General features: G+C 50.9%; 6 protein-coding genes across 6 annotated transcripts; 3 read left to right on the top strand and 3 right to left on the bottom strand.

Annotated features, from left to right (window-relative positions):
- Positions 1 to 5,761: 5,761 nt before the first annotated feature.
- Positions 5,762 to 6,514, bottom strand: ALTATR162_LOCUS1866 (uncharacterized protein; the record flags this gene model as incomplete). The annotated part of the gene is made up of 1 exon (XM_043309466.1): positions 5,762 to 6,514. One exon carries the CDS (start codon positions 6,512 to 6,514, stop codon positions 5,762 to 5,764), a length of 753 nt encoding a protein of 250 aa, XP_043165401.1.
- A 3,433-nt stretch (positions 6,515 to 9,947) lies between these two features.
- ALTATR162_LOCUS1865 (uncharacterized protein) lies at positions 9,948 to 10,331 on the top strand (the record flags this gene model as incomplete). The annotated part of the gene is made up of 2 exons (XM_043309465.1): positions 9,948 to 10,266; positions 10,321 to 10,331. The coding sequence occupies 2 exons, from the start codon at positions 9,948 to 9,950 to the stop codon at positions 10,329 to 10,331; spliced, it is 330 nt and encodes a 109-aa protein (XP_043165400.1).
- A 472-nt stretch (positions 10,332 to 10,803) lies between these two features.
- On the bottom strand, positions 10,804 to 13,971 carry ALTATR162_LOCUS1864 (uncharacterized protein; the record flags this gene model as incomplete). The annotated part of the gene is made up of 2 exons (XM_043309464.1): positions 10,804 to 12,554; positions 12,606 to 13,971. 2 exons carry the CDS (start codon positions 13,969 to 13,971, stop codon positions 10,804 to 10,806), a joined length of 3,117 nt encoding a protein of 1,038 aa, XP_043165399.1.
- Positions 13,972 to 14,252: 281 nt separating this feature from the next.
- Positions 14,253 to 14,769, top strand: ALTATR162_LOCUS1863 (uncharacterized protein; the record flags this gene model as incomplete). The annotated part of the gene is made up of 4 exons (XM_043309463.1): positions 14,253 to 14,288; positions 14,340 to 14,398; positions 14,524 to 14,610; positions 14,718 to 14,769. The coding sequence occupies 4 exons, from the start codon at positions 14,253 to 14,255 to the stop codon at positions 14,767 to 14,769; spliced, it is 234 nt and encodes a 77-aa protein (XP_043165398.1).
- A 260-nt stretch (positions 14,770 to 15,029) lies between these two features.
- On the bottom strand, positions 15,030 to 17,026 carry ALTATR162_LOCUS1862 (uncharacterized protein; the record flags this gene model as incomplete). Its single annotated transcript, XM_043309462.1, has 3 exons — positions 15,030 to 16,572; positions 16,636 to 16,788; positions 16,860 to 17,026. The coding sequence occupies 3 exons, from the start codon at positions 17,024 to 17,026 to the stop codon at positions 15,030 to 15,032; spliced, it is 1,863 nt and encodes a 620-aa protein (XP_043165397.1).
- A 420-nt stretch (positions 17,027 to 17,446) lies between these two features.
- ALTATR162_LOCUS1861 (uncharacterized protein) lies at positions 17,447 to 19,405 on the top strand (the record flags this gene model as incomplete). Its single annotated transcript, XM_043309461.1, has 3 exons — positions 17,447 to 17,525; positions 17,577 to 17,708; positions 17,757 to 19,405. The coding sequence occupies 3 exons, from the start codon at positions 17,447 to 17,449 to the stop codon at positions 19,403 to 19,405; spliced, it is 1,860 nt and encodes a 619-aa protein (XP_043165396.1).
- Positions 19,406 to 21,012: the final 1,607 nt, after the last annotated feature.

Genomic DNA, 21,012 nt, shown 5'->3' with positions numbered 1-21,012 from the left:
GCCGTATTTCAATGAAGACAGGGTCGATTAGTGAGTTGAGCTGTATTGTTACAGGATCTGCGATGCGAGGGAGCTCGTAGATGTTCTCAGTACATTATGAGAATATGTTGTCAAAATCGGCTTTTGTTTGGTGCATGTGATTATTCCTCAAACGTTGCTTCAACTCACTTGATGTCTTGTCCGCACGCGTCAGACCGAAACCTTGCGGCTTACAGATAATCAACAAGCGAAAATACATAAACTTGGGCTCCTATCTCATCCAAATACCCCCCAAGTATAGCTCAAAATTGCATAACATCATCTTTCCCGCGTCAGGCAGAGAAGCGCGCAAGAGATGACGAATCTCGGGCAACGACGAACAAGCGCGCGAAAGGATTATCCAACAAAACACCTGATCTTCACATAGAGGATCCATCAAAACACACCACTGTCCGCATGATTGGGTACGGAGATAGTGAGTGTCCGTACCACGATTCTGGTATACGCAGGGAAGGCTGAACCCGGAGTTTTTGGCAGAAAGCATACGATGCGAAGCGGAGGTAGACAGACCTGCACTGTCGCGAGTACTACGAGGAATACATCAGCCGGGACCGCTGCTGGACCGAAGACTGCCTGGTTCGCGAATTTTCGTTTTGGAAGGATCGCCCAGTATGCAAGACTACGTCTGAGCAAATAGTGGCGCGGCTTACCATGAACATGTGTGGCTGGCTTGAAGTAGCTACCACGATGTCTTTTACGAGACTGCGGTACGCAAGTTTAGAAACTATTTTCGTCAGACTGTGGGAGTGAAAAAATTTGTGATATCAAGTTATTGTGCGCAAGCTATCGATATGCGAGGATGAAATGGGATACGGAACCCTTTATGAGGAAGGAAGGAAGGAAGATTACTGATTTCTCGCCTGCAAAGAAAAGATGATCAGTACGATGACGACGACGAAAGTGCCAACGAGTCCGAGTAAAATGAGGAGGCAGGGGACGGCGACTCAGAAAGAGGAGTTAGCGAGGAGCCAGGAGTCTCGAGCGAAAATTCGGAAACCGAAGAAGACGATAGCGACCTAAATTCGAAAGAGCGCCGCCAGGAAACCTGGAGGAGCAAACGCAGAGCAGACGAACTACGCTGAGAGTTAGTTGACTTGAAGCGAGGTGGGGCATACATGTATCGGTGGCATAACAGGCAGAGGGATCCCCATGGAGCTCATTAGTACCCTTAAGTTCAACAGATCGCCGAGCTGGATCCCCCGATCGGATGATATGCAAAGTTGGAATGACTGCATTGTTTGCCAACCTATTGGCAAATGGAATCATAGGCGTTCGGCTAGGCGATAGGAGCATCATGTTACGCCTACGTATCATGACAACGTTTTGATGGGCTTTAGTATACCTACGTAAAGACTGAACTTCTCGTAATATTGGGTGCGCAAGAAGAGTTCCTCGGGTATCGTAGTGGAAGTTCACATGCTGTCTCAGCAATCTACCAAACCGAAGAATTCCGCCTAAGACAAGTTACAGTCAGATTTTTTTGGGATATCAGATGACATAAAGATCTGATTCGTCGGCTAAACTTGGACTTTCCGTATACAAGAAGAACCTCTACTGTTTCAGAAGTTACCGCATGATCTCGAATCGCAAAGTGTAGTATAAGTTCTTAGTTTTAAATTCCTGGCAGATTGTTCAAAACGTCATGTGTGAGCAATACCATTTCGTCGGATTCTCTGGAGCCAAGATTAGTATTCTCTGCACATCTTATACAACTATTATGTAGGAAACATCACAGATTTTATCTCTCAAACTCACCTAGTATACTGATGTTGAAGTTGTTTACCACGATGCGTCGTCTTCCCTTCGACATCGGTGGCCAAGTGGCGGGCGCACCCACCGTACCAACAAAGCATCCGAAGATAAACACCTCTCCACAAGAAAGCGTTGCCATCCATTACACATCTCCAGAGGATACAACACCATTATCCTGAATATCCTACGGTGATCCACTGCAGATCCACTGTAGATCCATCAATATGCCCGAGAGGTAGCACTCCTGATAGCCTATACTAGCCTTCATCATGATCCCTTACCAGCAGCAAGCCAACCTCAGGCTGCCCTGCAAGGATACCAAATTTGTTCGGAAGCCGTCTCCTAGAGTAAAGCCTGAGTTGCTGGCCGACGACGTGCTGAAATCACCCGTGGATCGTTTGCAGCAGCCTCACAAGATCACTGGTAAACTGATCGAAGGAAAGGTATGCAAGGGTAGAGAAGTCTTGTAACGAGGCTCAGTCCTACAGCTGTTGATAACTGCAAGAGGCAATAGTGTAGACCCAAGTTGGTTTTGTTCTTGTGTAGTTTCCTTTGGCGTTTGTTCGTAGCGTCTTTGACATTAGACATATTTCCGAACCTACTCTTGGAGAGCTTCAATCAAAAGTAGCTTGATTGACTGTCCTTTGAGCAGACGACATGGGTGCTTGCTTTTCAGCTCAGGCATGTTTTTTTTGAAAACGGTGTTTACCGTAACAAGACAGGTACTTCTCCGCCATGACCACCGCCTTGCCTTGACCTGATCTGGGCGCAGTAGTAGGCGGCTGTCGGTGAAAGCCGAAGCCTGCTATGCTACCGACCATTCGAGAAGGATACGAAGGGGTGAATAAGCAACTGGAAGAAATCTTCAGCAGGACCCCTGGTACCATGCCGTTTTGCAGCAGCAAAGGAAAACTTGGCTGCATATCCGAATCTCCCTAAGCGGAGTGTGCGCAGACCCACATCACGATATGCATGCGCCTCAACACCAACGCAGAAAACTCACGATAGTGCGGTGTACAACACCCGAGGCTCGGGCGAAGCTAGTACGAGGCACCAGTCTCCCGAGGTTGCTAGACCTGACCATGGTGTGATACCCGCACCAAGTCCAAATTTCTTGCTGGCACAGAGAAAACCTTTTTCTCCATGTATTTGTGTACAAACTTCCTGCATGTTGGTGGGCCGGGCATACTAGGCGGAAAATTCTCCACCGGAAAACTGACAACAAAACGTGGTTGTGTAAGGGGATACGTCGACCTGGAATCTACCTGGCTAGTACAGATGGCAGCCCTAGAAGTTTTCTTCCGTCAAATTTTCTTCCTGCCGCTGCTTTGCTCAAACGACTTCAGGGCTCCTTTCTTCCGTACTAGAAGCTTCCTGCACAACATGTGCTGCCTCGGTGCGGGTCGGCGCGAAGTTTTGGGCGGATCCGGATGCACAAACAGGTTTGGGCTTGCTGCTTTTGGGGCGTTGGGCCGACAAAACGATCTGACGGTTGAACATTTGGTTTCGAGGTCTCAATGTTGCTTCGAAAGAGGCTTTTCGACATGCGGAGCATCGTATAGTTGATACGAAGTGCTTGGCAAACCGCGGGAGCCGTTGGTAGCGTGACAAGAAGTGATCAACATAGAATGTGCCGCCTTTGGTAAGGTCGTCGATCTCCTGAACTGGAAGGACAAGATTCCGCTCCCGGCGCGCGAGGAAAGCGTGTCCGACTCCGAGGAAGCCGGAGCGATGGTGAGCATGTCATAGACCCTGGTTCCCGCCCCGGCCGTTGATAACATCATCATGTGAACCGGCTTATCGAAGCTGGCGAGTCCAGACCTCGATCAGTGAACATTGATTATGATGCACGCTCCCTCGGCAGAGAAGGAACGGGTATCGCAAGCTTCAGGAAGAGGGGGTAGATGAGGAGTTGATCATAGCTGGTCACATATGCACGCCGCTGATGATGTAGCTCGATTCTTCTTATCTTATCACCGCCTACTATGTCCGCTCCGCCCCAGATGATCAACAACAAAGCTTGGTCCACTCTCACTGGTGACTTATCAACGAATCATTTCGTGCTTTTGTGGCTTACTTGACCGTCTTCTTAGGCGGCCCATGATTGTATCACGGCTGTTCGTGCTGAGTGTGAAGGGTTCAACGGGGTGTCCAGGCTGCAAACGGATGACATCAGCAATGGCTATTCATCAAGGATATCTAGGTAGGTTTCAGTGACAATACGGCGTTGTTTGGTCCAACGGCACCCACGACGTACATGCGCGGACCATGTTGGCGTAGGTGATCTAATCGTCAAATCGGGGCTGCCTGAGGCGCGCCCCATTTCCCTGTTTGGGCAACAGTTTTCCCTGATTGGCAATGGAAGATCAGGAACAGGCATGAGAACAGACATGAGGCGTTGCTAGGGAAGACGCGGCCCAGAAATAAACAAGCAGTTGAGTTGGCATGCCAGTTCAGCAATAGTGACCATGACACGTTATGGCAACATACTCGCATGACGGACTCGACTGAGGCCGGACGCCTGTAGCAAAAGCAACTCGTCAATTGTTGTACGAATAATCTGAATCTAAATTGTTCCGTCGACCGCAATGTCAAAACACTACGATGAAACTCCGAGTTGTTGCGCATGGACATGTTTGAAATCAATGTTTGGTACCGACTTTGACCTGAGATTTGATCATTTCAAATGCCATGCTGATGTTTCGAGACAACCATGTGTGGAAGGTCAGCCCCGGTATCGCCGCGACATGGTGGGTGGAGCGTGGGGAAAAGGAGAGATCAGCATTGTAACTTCCGTCTTCAACTTCTGACAGTGTGGAGACGGGAGACCATGCTCAGATCCAATCTTGCGACGGTCCAGAAGGTCTCCAGAAGTGGGTTGTGCGACAAACTGTCATGGTCCGCTCATCCAGACAACTGTCAAGTGCACGGAAATGAGAGTGTGAGTGGATTATGCATATCCGCGTGAGACGGATCATGGCTTTCCACAATGATCCGCTCCCGTGGTCTGGCTCACATGCCCGCGTTTCGACCGAGCGGAACAAAACGTGACCGTCCGTATGCGAGCTCCTGTCGTGTCCGATCGATCGGGCACGTTCAAACTCCGAGCCTCCAACCTGCATACGCATACTTTTCGGACAAGGACATGAATCAAGGCCGAGGTAATCCGGCTGCCTGTGGCATGCTTTGCATACACACCATTTGTTCCAAGGCAGAAGTTCTTGGAGATTGGGCAGTGCGTGGGGCAGTGTGACGGGTGTACGCAATCAAGCTCGCAACGCCTTCTGTGTGTATGCGGGGACACGACATTGATTGACCGGAAGTGTACTTTCATCAGGCAGGCGATGCGAAAGCGTCGCTCAGCCATGCGAGAGGCTCGCTCGGCGACAAGCAGCCGTGGCCGCGATGCGAAGTGGTAGGCACACGAGGGCCAGGGTCTGACGCACTGACCAAAAGTCGGTCAACCCTAGAATTTCCCAGCAGCACATGTGCGACTGTGCAAATTGGCAGCCAACTGTAACGCGTGGGATTTTTGTATTGTGTGCTGGTGACAGTTCATCAGTCATGCATGTCAAGTGCACCTGTGACCTGATAGGGCTCGATTAGCATGCAGCGTGCAGCGATAGCAGGGCATCACATGAGGAGAGCGTGGAGATTGTTTTTTGTGGGTGTAATGATCATCATTGAAAATCTAGCTATAGCGGGAGTCTCGACCATCGCCTTCGGGAGACCTCGAACCGCTCGCGACCAATATCCCAGATCCTCCTATTTCGTATCCATACAATATTCCTGAGTAGAGTAGCTTCCTGATATCTTCGTGAAGATTCCGACCGCCCTGCGGTACATGCCAATAACAAAAAAATAAAACCAAAGGATATAATGCTCAAATACCACGCTATGCTGTAAAGGACACGCTCGCTAAAAATGCTGGATCAAAAATCAAAAGGTCGGAACATGTTGATGTACTGGCCTAATAACTTGAGATGAGCGGAGCGGTCGTGTCCATGAATAGCGGGTGGTCCTCGATATCTTGTGATTCTGGTTTGGCGTCGTAGAAGGTTGTGGTGAGCATGGCTTCCTTGTCGGAGAAGTTGAAGGACGCTTGTGGGGGTGATGTAGGTGGTGACTCGTCGTCGGACTCCTCTTCGTAGGTGAGCTCGGGTGGTGATTGCAATTGCGATGGTACTCGAGTAAGGGCTAGTTCTGAGTCGTCCTCCATGTCGTCGTAGAAGTCGTCCTCGTCCTCATCGTCCTCATCGACCTCCATTGTGCTGATCTGAACTGGTGACTGAGCGATGCGGCGAGGTAGGGGGATCATGTCGAAGTCGTCTTCGTTCTCGGATTCGGAGTCTGATTCGGAGTCGTCGTCGTCTTCCTCCTCGGCGATGCTGTCGGCCCATTGGATGTGTCGGGACTCTTCAGACCTGGAGGCCTTGGCCATGGTCTGGTTGAACCATTGTTCTTGCTGGCGTTCGGCATCCTGGAGCTCGACCATGAGGCTGTCGAGGAGGTTTGCGTGTCCAACGAGAAGGCGGAGGTCGTGGTCGGCCCTGCATGCCTCCTTGCCCAGCTTGGAGCGGGCGGAGGCAGCAATGTAGTAGGTTTGGGTGAGAGACATCTTCTGCTTCTTTTGCGGTGGTGATGAGACAAAGTGGGAGCGGGTGGTCTCGGCGGTGAAGGGCTCAAAGGAAGTTTGAATGCGGAGGTGTGATGAGGAAGGCATGTTGATTATGTACAAGCCAGTAGTATATGAGAGCCTGAAAATTGTGAGTCAGTTTGGTTTATGACTGCAGAGCAACGAGGGTACAAACCTTAATGCAGTAGCCAATAGAGGGAAGGTGATCCGAGCGTATGTTAATCCCGAGGAGGACTGATGTAATGGTTGAGCAGAGCGATGATGATGATGAGTAGTTGATGTCAGGCTGTCAGGTTATTCGCTAGAGTGTGCTAGGTTTGATGTTTGAGCTGGTGATGGAATCTGAAGCGAGGGCGCGCGTGTTTCTTATGTTTCCCTGACGCATCGAGGATGGATAACGGGTGCTCGGAATTATTGGCATGTTTCCACCGCTCTTGGCCGAGCACACACGGATGCGGTGAGCTAACACACTATGATTCACACGACGGCAGGGGTACTAGCGCGGCTTACGATACAGCCCGGTCCGTCGTAGAGACTTTCGCCCGCATGCACATACGGGCGTTACGAAGCGGACGCCGGACGTTGCGCGGATATACGGTCTGCCCATGCCTGCTGCTCACTCACATGCACCGCAGATGGGTAATCGGCGTCTCGCTCTTGTCGGCCTTTACTAACTCACGATGCATTGCATCACACATGCTGCTCCCACATCGCGCCATCAGGGTTTTCCTTTTTTTTCGCTCGTCGCGTTTCGCTTTTCGCGTTTCCCCTGCTAATTCAATGGCGGTGCGCTGTGCTGTTGGAGCTAGAGAGTGCTTGGGCAGAGTGAGCCTGCCTGGCTGCCTGGCCTTTCTAGGATGCGCTGTCGTAAGGGCTAAGCCACGGACCTCTGTACAAGCAGAGCGGTCAGCCCTGAATCTGTGGCTGTCAAAACGTGGGCCCATCACCGTCTCGCCTAAGGGGTCACTTGTCTGCTGTGGAGAGTTCTCGCAAGGCTGTCGGGCCCGACGCTGCACAATCTCTCCGCTTGACAAAATCATCGTTAGGCTTACAAGAAAGTTAGACAGACCAGCCAATGCCATGCAGCCTGGCTTTCGGGATCCTCGCATCTTCGTACAGAGTCGTCGCCTCGGCCGACATTGTTAGAACCTTGGTTTCGTGGGTGCCTAGCACATCGGCGTTTGGCTCTACCCTCACAGCTTTCGTCCGCGTCGTCAGAAGCCACCATCCAGGCCACGCGCACCTGCCAGTCAGTCTCACCCCCGCGCCCAAGCAGATCATCACGACATGACCTAAGGTACTAATCATACCTGGGCACCGAGAGACTGAACAGGGTCCATGTGTCCCGGCTTCAGAATTACTAACCCCCGTCTTAAACCCAGCTGCCATTGGCAGAGAGGCTGGCTTTGTCATTGATGCTGAAAAATACCTTCTGACAAAGCCGCTCAAGACCCTGCATGAACCAGTGTAATTTGATGACACCGTCATGCGCTTTCTTCCAGTGTTGCACTATTGCGTGCTTAATGATAGACAGCTTGCGACAAGGAAATTTGCGCCCTCGTCATGGTTACCGGCTGAACATGTCCACTACTTTTGTGCTCCTACAACCCGACTGTCCAAGATCTTGCGCTTTTGGCATCTGTGCGTCAAAGTGTCAGGCACAAACAAAAAACGGTGAACAGTGCGTTTGTACCATCCGTCTCCGCTCCGCCCTTTTCCACTACACCGGCTCCGGCGAGGGCGTGCTTCCAGGACGAACGATCCCGAAAGAGGAAAGTGCATCTCGTGGCGCTTTCAGCCATCGCTTCCTATACCGGATTGCGCTTACCGTCTCCCTCTTGTACATGCGCACAGCCCTTTGTGCCATTGAGTCGTGCGATTTACATGGGTCCAATCTAAACCTACGACTCGGTTCGACACGTATCCGCTGGGTTGACTTTCACCGCTGAAGCTATACGAGGCTGATCAGGAGACCGCCAACGGCTCAATTCAAGAGCTCGCATATATGCATGCTGCGGCGCCGTAGCAACGCAATGCTGCGATGCGACTTCACGTCGCTTCTGAGCGAGTATGAGTCGACTACGCCAAGTGCACGACGCGGCTCTCGGAAGCCTGAGCCACCACACGTTTACGAATACCAAAACCCCGCGTCAACAGCTCCTACACCGAGACGCGTTTAAGACGACCGTGCCCGCCGTACGCGCATCGCTTCATCACTGGCGTGCGACGAGTGGGTCAAGGTTGGCTCAGCCCAACTCACGTCCTTCACAGCATTCAACCTAACGTCGATACCGGTCTTCGCGACAACGTTACCACTTTGGGTATTTCATCAGATTGCGGCATATTCTAACAAGCAGGTAGACACTTTCAAGCCAGCCACCACCCCTGTCTCCGAGTAAAACCACGCAAAGCGAGAACCTCCAGTACAACACTGACTAAGCCATCAAATCGCTCAGTCTGCACATGCAATTGTCCACGTCGTCCGCCGACGAAAGGATTTCTTCAATCCAACTATGCTATGGATTATTCGTTCCCTCCCGGATTGTGCTATCGACCCTTTCCAATTCAACAGTCTCCGATATCAGTTCGGATCTAGGCCATGTTTCTAAGCGGGAGGCTGAGTTGCTTCGTGTATCACTAAGCACCACGTCCACAACTATTGGTCACCGATACATACACATCGCTGATGTTCAAGCACTCGCGTAACTTTCAGTGATATTTCTATGACGCGACAATGGTGCGAAGAGCGCGCATCTAGAGCGGCTCGGTCGGAATCAAGTAAGCTGGAGGAAACTCAACGAGAAGGGATTGGTCAATGAAGCTGTGGGACACTACGCAAAAGCTTCAGGTTCTCGACCGACATTTTGCGAAATCAGAAAGTCCATCTGATGTCATCTCCAACTCAACTTCGAGCACACGCTAAGGGTCGCACCTCCTTCGTTGTAAGGTAATGCTTAGCAATACTCGAGACAGGGGGTCTGATCCCAACATGACCAATGCTGGTCAACTGTACGCAACTGGAAAGTTGTCAACGATGAGTAAAAAGTGTATAGGATTTGAAAGTGGTGTTTAATCAAAAACCATATCCAATGCTAGCCAGCTCGTTCCTGCGGTAAATGGGAGATCACTTGTAGGGTAACTTTCGTATAGAAAGGGATAGAAAGCAGCAATCAAACATTTATTTGCATTTTAACTACAAATTAACAAAGTTGTATCGCTGGTTGCACATGCAATGCTTTCACGTTAGTGCATGTCGTCTTGTTTGATATTGTGTAATTGTTGTGAGCGTAGGATTTAGTTGTAGAATTTCCAGCACCAAATCGCCAATTTCTATTTTAAAACAATGTACAACATACTACTCACGCTTCTTGCATGTGGGCAAGAGGATTTAGCAAAGAAGCTATAAAGTGTACATGAGGATAAATTCTAGTTAGCGTAGAAGTGAGAAGATACCACCTAAATACTACTTTGAAATAATGCGACATTCTCTACATGACGATAACTTGACAAAGTCAACAAGATGTTTTCATTGTCATCATCCGCGGATGTTCGCAGCTCGTGTTGTAATTCTCGAGACGCCATACCCAAACCAGCATTAGTAGCCGATGCATCCACACATCTCGGCTCGACGGTACTTGACCCCACCAAGGTATCGTCCCACCGCCAGATTGCCCACGTTTTGAACCCACCTCATCTGGGGTATCAGCTACAATGCGATGCACTGCCAAATATATACATTCAAATTTTGAGATTCGTCAACAACACCTGCCCGCTTAGCACAGTGGTACTGCGTCGCACTCGTAACGCAGCATATGTTCGATATGCGAAGATCCACGGTTGTAAGTTTAGACTTTCGCCTCACTCTTCGAGTCGCAATGCTAACGCATAAATAGCGATTCCGTGAGCGGGCATTAGACCTCATCTTTTTTTTTTTTTTGGAAGTTTGTAGGTCTCAAGCATCATCCTTTGACCGGTTGATGCATATATTTTTTTCTTTGACGTTTTTTCCTAGAAGGAACTCAAGTCTAGACATGGTAAAGCAGGTGGAAGAAGGACGAGAACCGCTGTGTGTGTTGGTAAGGCGAATGCAGAAGCGTCCACATATATCCGGTCGCCCAGCCTTCGGAGGCTCAGAAATCACAGTGATGCAAGTAAGGTCAACTCTCGCTAGAAATGAGAATATGCAACCAGTGTTTGCTGCCAACATCCTTTTGCCTTTGTGTAGTGTCACGACTTTCATGCACATATCCGACGAATTTCCAACGATTTGCTTTGTGTCTGGCTTCATCAGAACTATCACGCTATACACCCAGTACAAGAGAAAACGCCTCAATGTCGTGGTATTTTATCAAAACTATATTACAGGAGGACAGCTCCTATGCTGATGCCTTTTGCGGCTTCCCACCAATGAGCGCCAAAATGTTGCTGAACAGACCCTGAGGCGGCGGAGGTACAGAACCGTCATGCAGCACATTCTGCAAATCCTGCATGCTGAATACATGCTCGTCGCGCTGAGTGTCTTGGGTGAGATCATTCGAAACTAAGAGATTCGCCAAAGGTCTGCCAGCCTCTTCCTCCTCGTCGTCCACTGGGTAGGGTATACGGTGCATCTCTTCTTGCTCTGGTGGGGGAGTCGGCAGCTGTAATGATCCAGCGCTTGGGGTGATGGTTCTAAGACACGACCTTGAGTCAAGAACAACGTAGCCACTTTCGCTTCTCCGAGATGCCAGACCTAGCGTAACACCAGAATATGTATCTTTCCAAACAGGCTTCTGGTGCTCCGGACTGTAAACAAACAATCTCGACGATCCGTTCTTCTCAAATCGAGGTAGTGATACAGCGAATGTGCCGTCAATATCATTGTCGTTGCAAGCTAGTCGGACGAGTGGTACGCGCTCTAGACGTCCTATGCCAGGAGTGTCAATTGGAATGCTGTATGCAAGTTCGTCAGAGACCATATCCCAGACAGTAACGGCATCAGCAACCACTACTAGGAATTGTCCGACAAATCCAAGCCCAGAGAGCGCCGTAACATCAATCTCAGTCAACGATCGTCGGATGGTTGCAGAGTGAGCGTCAATCAGATGTGTGACACCAGCGTCTTCTTTCAAGTCCCAAGAGATTGAAGTAGCGAGGACCGAGCCATCGGACGAGAAGGCCAGTCGTGAAGTACGTGGCGGTAAGGACTGCTGTGAACCCTCGGTAATGTCGAGCTTGTCATTGATCTCAATCGCCTGGTCAAGCGACCAGGTAACCAGACCTTCCTGCTGGGCCCCACGAACGATGACTCCGTCGCGTGATCGCGTCTTAGGCCTCCATATCCGTACGACGTGGTCTTCGCCAACAGTTGCGAACCCAGCAGCAGCCGGGTCAGCGACAAGATCAAATACTCGACCGTTACCACATACGTCCTCGAAAAAGTGTGGTGCGTCAATTCGTGTCTCCAGCTTCCACTGCCCGGTGCTTTTGTCGCGTCGCCAGAATTTGAGATATACCTCGCGACGGTTCAGACGCTCCTGCTCATTGAACTCCGGGACACCCTCATTAAGGTAACGAGTATCCGACCGTGGCGGAACCCACTCATCAATCGTGGCGAGCCATTCTCCGTCATGGCTGACTTGAAGATGCGTGACAGTAGGCTCTTTGATTCGACGCCCGTCAGGCGCGACATTTGGTTCCGTTGCGTTGTTGCGAGTGAGTGCCTGTCGCCCTTTGGCGCGGTCATTCCCAAGGTCAAATGTCTGTAGGTATGGCTCGGGCCTGGGATCCTCCTCTTTCTTCTTCTGGCGAGGTTGCGACGATGGTACGGAGAAGAATACTTCGGTCGGGTTGGCCGGGTTCACCGCCATTGGTACTGGATACATGCCGGACTTTGTGTCTTTGGGCAGCTGCTCGATATCGATTCGACGTGATTGAATGCCGACGATGTTTGTGCGGGCGTCGAGCTCTGTGGTAGAAAGCACGATAACAGAGTTGTTAGCCAGTGTCAACGCATAGGCTGAACCTGTAGGGGAAACCACAACGTTCTCAATGGCCGCCGAAAGATGGGGTAGATGCTGTGGCTGTCCAGTGGCAAGCTGCCATATCGTGAGAACGGTCTCGTCGCCACCTGAAATAAGATAGTTGCCTTTCCCTTGTCAGTACAGTGTCCATAGTTGGAATGAATGCGACGACTTACCGTCCAACGACCACTTGACAGATCCTACCGCATCCCTGTGCCAGTGGAGTCTCTTAGGTCTAAAGCTTTCGGCGTTGTCCATTCCCTCCTTTTTGCTCTTTTCAATCGCAGCAAATGAAGCCAGGATGTCTTCAAAAAGAAGAATCACACCAGTTTCTTCACCAACAGCGATGTCGAGCACATCCCTTTGATCCTGTGGAGTCTTTTTTCCGTTGCTAGTCTCTTGTTGCTCACGGTGGTAAACGCTGAAGGTAGTGATGTGCTTCGAGAACTTAAACTCACGCCAGACATACTCAAAGTCTTCAAGAGCCGTCTTGTTGGCCTTCACGCGCTTTCCGACTACAAGAGAGTCAGATGTAGCAGCCACGACATATTTGCCTTGTAGAAGCACCTGAATACCGGTGACAGCGCCTGCACTCAGTACCTGCTTGACTTGCTTGAGTTCTGTCCGGGTATCTTGACGCTTAGTCCGAAGTGCGCGCACACTGATAGTGTGGTGGCCTTCATCGGCTTCATGGCAGTATATAAGATCATCCTCGGAGGAATCAGACTGCGCAATGACTGCCATGTGGCGGACCGTAGCACCAATGTTCCATCGACCAGCCTTCTTGCCGACCACCCAGTTCCATAGTATTATGTGCCCAAGGGAGTACGCGACGTACACGAGGTGAGGGCTCGCAGGTGATAGAGCATAAGCTGTGAGGACGCCTGCGTCATCTTCGGCAAGGGTATTGGCGAGCAACGACGTTTCAGTAGCATAGACGTGTAGTGATTTGGGCTCAGCGACGATCAGGTACTTCTCATCGGGAGAGAATACAGGGTCGGCAGGTAAGAACCATCCTCCGTGACCGCGTGACGAAATCCACCTCTCTGTCTTGCTCTTCTTCTTCTTTATGATACCCGAAACTTCAGCATCCATGAGCTCGTTACGCTCTTGCCTGTTCCTTTCCTTCCTCTCCTTCTTTTCCTGCTTTTTAAGGGCTGCCTTTGATAGTCCTGACTTGTCTAGTGTTCCATTGACTTCAGCTGGTTCGGCCGACCCGTTGGCACTTGTGTCCTGATCTTCAAGCTTGTCGGCAGATGCGTTCTTCTGCGCCTGAGACTTCTTGGTGGTTTTGTGTACATCCGTCGTGCTACCAGTTGTCGCATCCTTGCTTGCACCGTTCGCTTTCGGTGCGGGATTCGATTGCTTCTTCGGCGTAGTCTTGGATTTGGGCGTCGCACCGGTTGCGCCGTTTGTAGATTCGCCGTTGCGACCTTCATGGAGCGCAGCGGCAGCGGCCTCGTTCTTCCTCTGCTTCTTGGCCCTCTTCTGCGCCGCCGCCTCCTCGGCTTTCCTCTTCAATTGGGGCGTCGCATCCGCCATGACAGCTGCTTCTCGAGGCGACTTTGGCGCAAAATTCCACAAGTGCGGAAGTAACGTTGTGAAATGTCTAGGATTGACATGTCCAAGTTGAACTTTTTCGATGGTCCTTGGCCCGAGCTTTTCACCGCCCGCGTCCTTAGCGTGCCCGCAACTTTCTTTGAGACAGCGTTCACCAACGTCCAACACTACTAGAATCTCACCTTGCCTCTGCGCCCTTTCACAGCTGTCAGACCGTGGTCGCGTAGCCCTTTGAACAATATAAATACCTCCGGAACACCAAAATGATTGTTCCTATCCGTTGCTTTTCTTGCGGCAAGGTACCAGGATTACTCTCCAGCTCATGCGCGTCTTTACTCACAAAGTCCTAGGTCACTGGCGACCTGTGGGAGAAGTACATGACCATCCTCAGTGAAGGCAAAGAAGAAGCGTAAGAAGCCCCATTCATGGAACCCTGGCGTACGCGCCTACCCTCCAGCCAAACTCGCCCTTGTTTTATACCCTTTATCAGTCTCCTACCGAAACAAGACCTTAACTAACATATACCCCATCTAGCGAGGCCCTCGACGAGATTGGTCTTCAACGCTACTGCTGCCGCCGCATGATCCTTACCCACGTCGATTTGATCGAAAAGCTCCTCAAGTACGTGCCTGCCGCCGATTGCGACGGGACAATGCGCCGCCAGAATGCAGAGATGCAGAAACACCAGCGGTGATTGCGTCCCAGACAAGGGCTAACACTTCATACAGGTACAACGCCAGCGAACGAGAACAAGCCCGCGCCGCCCGCGGAGGACGATAGTCGACAGACAATACGAACAGACAATTTGGAGTTTGGGAACGGCATACTTTATCATGGCGAGGCGTTTTTCGGGCAAAGCATATTGGGTTGAAATAGATCGTATTCCGTTCACGATCTGGAGGTCTGCAAGGACAGGAAATGCTTGACTATAATGAGAGCCGCTAGCCCGCGTGGAGGTAGTTCCATGCGCAGGCATATGCACAGAGCACAGGATCACAACATCTACCTGACGGACAGATCAAAAAATTCACACTTCTTGATCATTCCTCGCATCCCTTGCCATCACTCCCCCAGTGCTCCTCCACCCACTCGGTCATGATATCCGTGAAGCTCTTCTCATTGTCAAACGCCTCAGTATCTTCCAGCTCACGCTTTGCACCCAGATACTCGAGCGCTAGCAATATCCATTTCTCAATGAACTGGTTGTACATGAGATCAACGGTTTCTGGTTCTTGAGCTTCTATTCCTGATCGGTCGAAGCCAACAGCCGACTGGATGCAGTTTGGAACATTGTAAAAGGCGATGGGCTCATGAACCGTGTCATCGCCGTCTGTTCCAGCATCATCTTTGGTGGTATAGCCTGGGAAGGGTTTCGGCTCATCCATGTCATGGAGAAGTGCTTGGCCTCTGTGGACTCTAGCAAAAGCAGAGTCGACAGATGTGAGCATGTGTGGTCGAGACCGTGCTGCTAGAACCTCTGGGGGCTGCAGGAATGCGTTGCTTTCCATCATAGCCAGCATAATGGGTCCCTCGTTATTCAGCAACTTGAGGACTTGGCTGGCGGCTTTGTAAGGCACATCTTTGATATACCGGATCCCGCTGGTGAAAGGTGAGACTAGGAACTTTGTGTCCTTGGTAAAAGCTCCCTTGAATATGTCAAAGCGAATGGCACCAGTGTTGGTGATCACAAATGCCATCTTTCCATTCTGGATGCGATCAGATTTCTCGATAGTCTGGGGCAGCAGCTGTTCCTCGATCCAGGTGAAGATACTCTCGTTGTGCGGGTATGGGCGGCGACTGATCCAGAGATCTTGTGGCGCACAGCCGTATACTTTTCCAAGACCGAGAGATTCTCTAGCTTCGCCGATCGCCTTAGAAACTTTCTTACCATGATCAGTTGCGAACGATTTCGTGTCCTTTCCACTGTGGTGTTGCATCGAGTAAAGATTGTTGTCAATGTATCGACGGGAGAAGGTGAGTTTTGAACTTTGTACAGGCGCTCTGTCTTTCGTACCGCCGGTGCTGAGACCATCGATAGACGCAAAGCCGAGCGTCTCCATGTACCGTCCACTTTCGAGAGCAGCAGCTTTGGCGTCAAAAATCTTGTAATCACGAATATGTGTATGACCTCCAAAAAACTGGATAGGTGTGTCCCAGTGCAAGGAACGGATAGTAGAGAATAACACTGCGTACTCCTCGGAGCGGATATCGACATGACCAAAGACAATGATCAAGTCGACGTCCTGATCCATGAGGGCTTCCTTGAACCACTCCTCGTGCACTGTATCTTCGACCCTGTGAATGACAGTGTTGTTTGCGTTGCCTGTAAAATCAAAGATAAACCCAAAAGCTAGGATGCGTATGCCTTGATTTTTGGTAGTGAACTTCTTGAAGCGCGGCGCGAGTGGCTCCAGCTTTCCAGTCTTGGGATTATAGATGTCTAGATTGGAGGCCAAGTAGTTCCCTTTGAAGTCAGGGACTGTATGGAAGTATTCACCCTCGGCAGTGTTTGCTTTGTAAAGCTCGTGATTTCCAGAACAGATCAGATCGATGCTTTGTTCTTTGGCAATCTCGTAGGTGAACCTACATATTGGTGCACGAAGTCAGTATACGTCTCACATGCAGTTAGTAATGGTCATTACTGACTTTCCCCGAGGTTTGGAGGAGTCGTAGATTGCATTTCCCTCTACTCTGTCTCCGGTGTCGACAAGGAGGAAATCCGACCCATCCGCGTCTGCTTTCTCACGCATATGCTTAGCAAAGGAGACATAGTCGCCCCAATCGGACGAAAACGATGCCCTGTGGTTGGTCAGATCCAGGTTATACCGGTATAGTATACTTTGGGCAAAGGGCAATATTGAGTAACCTACTCTTGCAGATGGCCTCCCCACCACCCATGGATATCAGTAGTGTGCAGAAAGTTAAGTTGCGCCCATGGTAGGTCACGCAGAGGAGCCGCTTTGGGATATGGCGCTTCAGGCTGGATGCAAGAGACCGCCTTCAGAAGCGCGGAAAGAACAATAGATTTGTGAAACATGTTGAAAGACACGATGCTGTGCTGCGTGCCCCCTTTGCGAACTGCGGTTGTATCAGGCGCCTATCTAGGCACCGGCAATGCCTGGACGTAGTTTGGCGACGAACGACAAAGGTCCAAATGACACGCGTCAAAGCAATGTGTGAAAGCAGTAAAAAGCGTCGTAGTGCTGACGAGACAGGTGATACTAAATGTTGCGAGTGTCGGACGGTGAACAGTCGATGGTCAGCCAATCAGGCAGTGACGTACGCGATGAATGGTTGACGGACCGTGGTTGCAGCGAGCTGGTCCATGTGAAGTCTAGCGCCATGCTTGCTAAATGCAGTTCAACATTTTTCTATACACGACAACACCAGCCACCTCACAACAACTTTCCACCCAAACACCTTTTACGCGCATCAACTCTCGTTCGTGTCGCGCGCAATGGCTAGAGCTTCCCGTTCTGCGAGCGCAAAGCCCGCTGAGAAGAAAGATGCCAAAGATGTCAAAGTGAACGGCACCGGTACGTCACGCTCACCCATGGTAGCCATGCTACCGCTAACGAACCTCGCAGCCCCACGAAGAGGCGCAAAGAAGGCCGAAGACGCGCCTGTTGCCAATGGCATAGCTGAAGAGGTTGAAGAACCTGAAGACGTCGAAATGGTTGATGAAGACGCCGAAGAAGTTGAAGCAGCACCGCAAAAGCGTAAGGTCGACGCGTCCCAAACCAGGCCGCATGCTAAGACGGTTATAGCTACTGGACGCAGTCGCGCAAAGAAAACCGAGACTCCTGCGCCTGAACCTAAGGCCGCGCCCAAAAAGACAACAAAGCGCAAGAAGGATGATGAAAGCGAACCTGAGGTCGAAGACGCGCCTGCGCCCGTTGTGAAAAAGCCAAAGGTCGAACGCGCGAAGGCTGCACCCAAGGCTGCCCCCAAGGCTGCCCCCAAAGCTGCTCCCAAGGCCGCACCCAAAGCCGCGTCGAAGGCCGCAACACCAGAGCCAGAAGCCGAGAAGATCGACCCGGCTCTGATCCCAAATCCCAAGGGTCCGCGCCGATCTAAGGGTAAGAAGACAGAGATCAACTCGATCCGCTACACTGAACCTCTGAAGGTATTCGTCTTCGGTGAAGGTGCCTCTGGTGAGCTCGGCCTCGGCGCTACAAAGAAGGCCATTGACGTCAAGCGACCGCGTTACAACGAGACTCTGTCCAACATGAATGTCGTCAAGATTGCTACTGGTGGCATGCACGTTGTTGCGCTAACGAAAGATAACCAAATCTTGACATGGGGTGTCAACGATAACGATGCCCTCGGACGCGACACATCGAACGCGAACGTCAAGATGCGCGATCTTGATGCGGACGATTCCGACTCCGACTCCGAAGATGAGACTGGTGGTTTGAACGAAGCTGAGGCTACACCGGCGCCTGTGCCGGCTGAGTTCTTCCCTGAAGACACCACCTTCGTCGACGTCGCTGCCGGTGATAGCTGCTCTTTTGCCCTCACTACGGAGGGCGCTGTTTACGGATGGGGCACATTCCGAAAGAATGAAGGCATCATGGGCTTCGCAACCGACAACAAGACGGCACCTCGGCCCGTGTACATTGACAGCATAAAGAAGGTTACTCAAATCGTATGCGGTACCAACCACGTCTACGCACTCGACAAAGACCACCATGTATGGGCTTGGGGCAATGGCCAGCAAAACCAGCTCGGCCGCCGTGTTACTGAGCGCAATCTCGTCCAAGCTTTGCAGCCGAGCAAGGTTGGTTTCCACGATACTTCCATCAAGAAGCACAGCCAACGCATCACGCACATCGCATCCGGCGACTACCACGGTCTTGCAATCGCAGATGACGGGCATGTCTGGGGCTGGGGTGCAAACAACTACTGCGAGACGGGCTACACCGAGAATGCTGGTGCAGATGATGCTAGTGTTCTACAACCCAAAATTGTACACAGCTTGGAGGGCAAGGGTGTCCATACTCTGGACGCAGGCTCGCATCATAACCTAGCCATTACCAAGGATGGACAAGTGCTCGTCTGGGGTCGCTGCGACGGCTCGCAGACCGGTCTCCCTCCTTCCCAGCTCGATGCAGAGACGGATGAGAGCAAGGTGTTGAAGAACAACGGCAAGGCCAAGATTGTTGTACAGCCGACACCCCTTCCCGACCTCAAGAACATTGTGGCCGGCGCATGCGGCCCTGAACACTCCATCGTCATTGACGAGGCCGGCAAGGCCTACTCATGGGGTTTCTCGGTTAACTTTCAAACGGGCCAGGGCACTGATGACGAAATTGAGGTTCCGACTATGATCGACAATACCGCCGTACGAGAGACGAAGCTAGTATGGGCTGGTTGCGGTGGTCAATACAGTATCCTGGCAAGCAAGAAGGAGTAGGTTATCCAGTCTAAACCTCCTTGGTGCTGAAAACTCCGATGGCGGCAACCCTCTCTCAGAGTGCTTCTTTCCGTTTCCTGAGATTTAGTCGTCTGGCCTCACCTTTGGGTCAGTTCTACAAGCATTCACGGCGTTCAAGTTCCGGTCGGGTGTCGTTTGCATAGCGAATATCTGATTTGGCACACGGGGTTATCAAACGTTTTCATTCATTACGCGGCTGCGTGTTAGGCCAAAAGAAACGGCATGGCTATAGTATAGGGTGTAGATTGAGTGATAGACTCAGCCGTGCTTGTGAATAACTTGTAATAGTACGATGCTATGCTATTTTTGAACATGAAGTTTTTTGTATACGCGCAGTGATTTTCTGTTTCAGACGTACGTTTTACCAAAATGCGGTGACATGAGATGGAAGACTCGTGCCATGGGATATGTCAGGACAACCAATCTTACATAATCAAACCCGATGACGCTCGACCCTACCAACCAAAAAACACGATCACCGAAGCGCATCGACGTCAACCCCACAACACTACCCTCTCACTACCGTAATCCACATCGTACGAACCCCGCGAAATAGAAACTACCTCTTTGTGATATTTACGATTTCGCAGCTTCACACTTACCACCGCAACAATGCCACCCAAGCAAATGACAGGCAAGGGCCGTACCCTCAACGAGCCCAGCTTCGCGTCCAGCACCCTTTCGGCCTTTACAAGCAAGGAGAACAGGAGTATCGTCACTGCTGCGGGAATGTTTGCTGTAAGATACCCTGGCCAGTGGAGAATATTGGAGGAGGGATGGAGCATGATATACAAGGAGAATTGAGGCAAGGACGAGTGCTAACGACGGTGTACAGATCGGTGTAACGTTCTTGCACAGCAGCTGGGCCGAGATCTTGCTCCCTGCGTAAACTCGAATTCATCTCAACACGAAGAAAGAATGCGCCGGCGCTGTGACGGAGAGTCGGCAAATGAGAGCAGCCATTGCAGGGTAACGAACAGACCTTGACGCCATGTACAAAAAAAAAGAAACGACGCCTCAGAAAGAGCATGGGAGAGGGCGTTCAGGCACGGAAAGCACACTGCGTAGTGTGAAACCAAGGTCGAAAGGCTACCTAAAACCGGTGTCTTTGAGCCGTTTTGGAACAACATGTACAACAACTACGACTTTTTTTTCTCTCTCTCTGAAGCAATCTCAACTAGACTCTTTGATAGCTTGTCTCATTTCATACCCCTCTCGACGTCATCCCAGGATACAGAATAATCTGAAACACCATGCGCCTCACCCGTATCGACGCGTATGACCGTTCTGTAACCCACACAGCTGGAACACACCAAGCACTGTCTTGCTGTCACAGAAATGCTTAGCCATAGAACCTACAGATCAAACCGTCTTGCATTTTCTTCTTCATCTTTCTTTTCCCTTCTTCCGAGACATGCTCTGAGCTTGAACACGGTTTCACGTCGCCTTGCTTGATTTGTTCAGCTTCATTCATCCCTTTTGTTCGTATCGGCGATGGCGCGCGTCAAGTGTCGGATTGGAACTCCTGTGGACTTGTGCGAGCGTGGTATGAGCTTCCAACAAAACATTTCTTTTTCCACGATAAA

Source organism: Alternaria atra (genome assembly GCF_907166805.1).
Source record: "Alternaria atra isolate CS162 genome assembly, contig: 21, whole genome shotgun sequence".
Lineage (NCBI taxonomy): Eukaryota > Fungi > Ascomycota > Dothideomycetes > Pleosporales > Pleosporaceae > Alternaria > Alternaria atra.
This window is presented reverse-complemented; position numbering and strand designations above follow the sequence as displayed.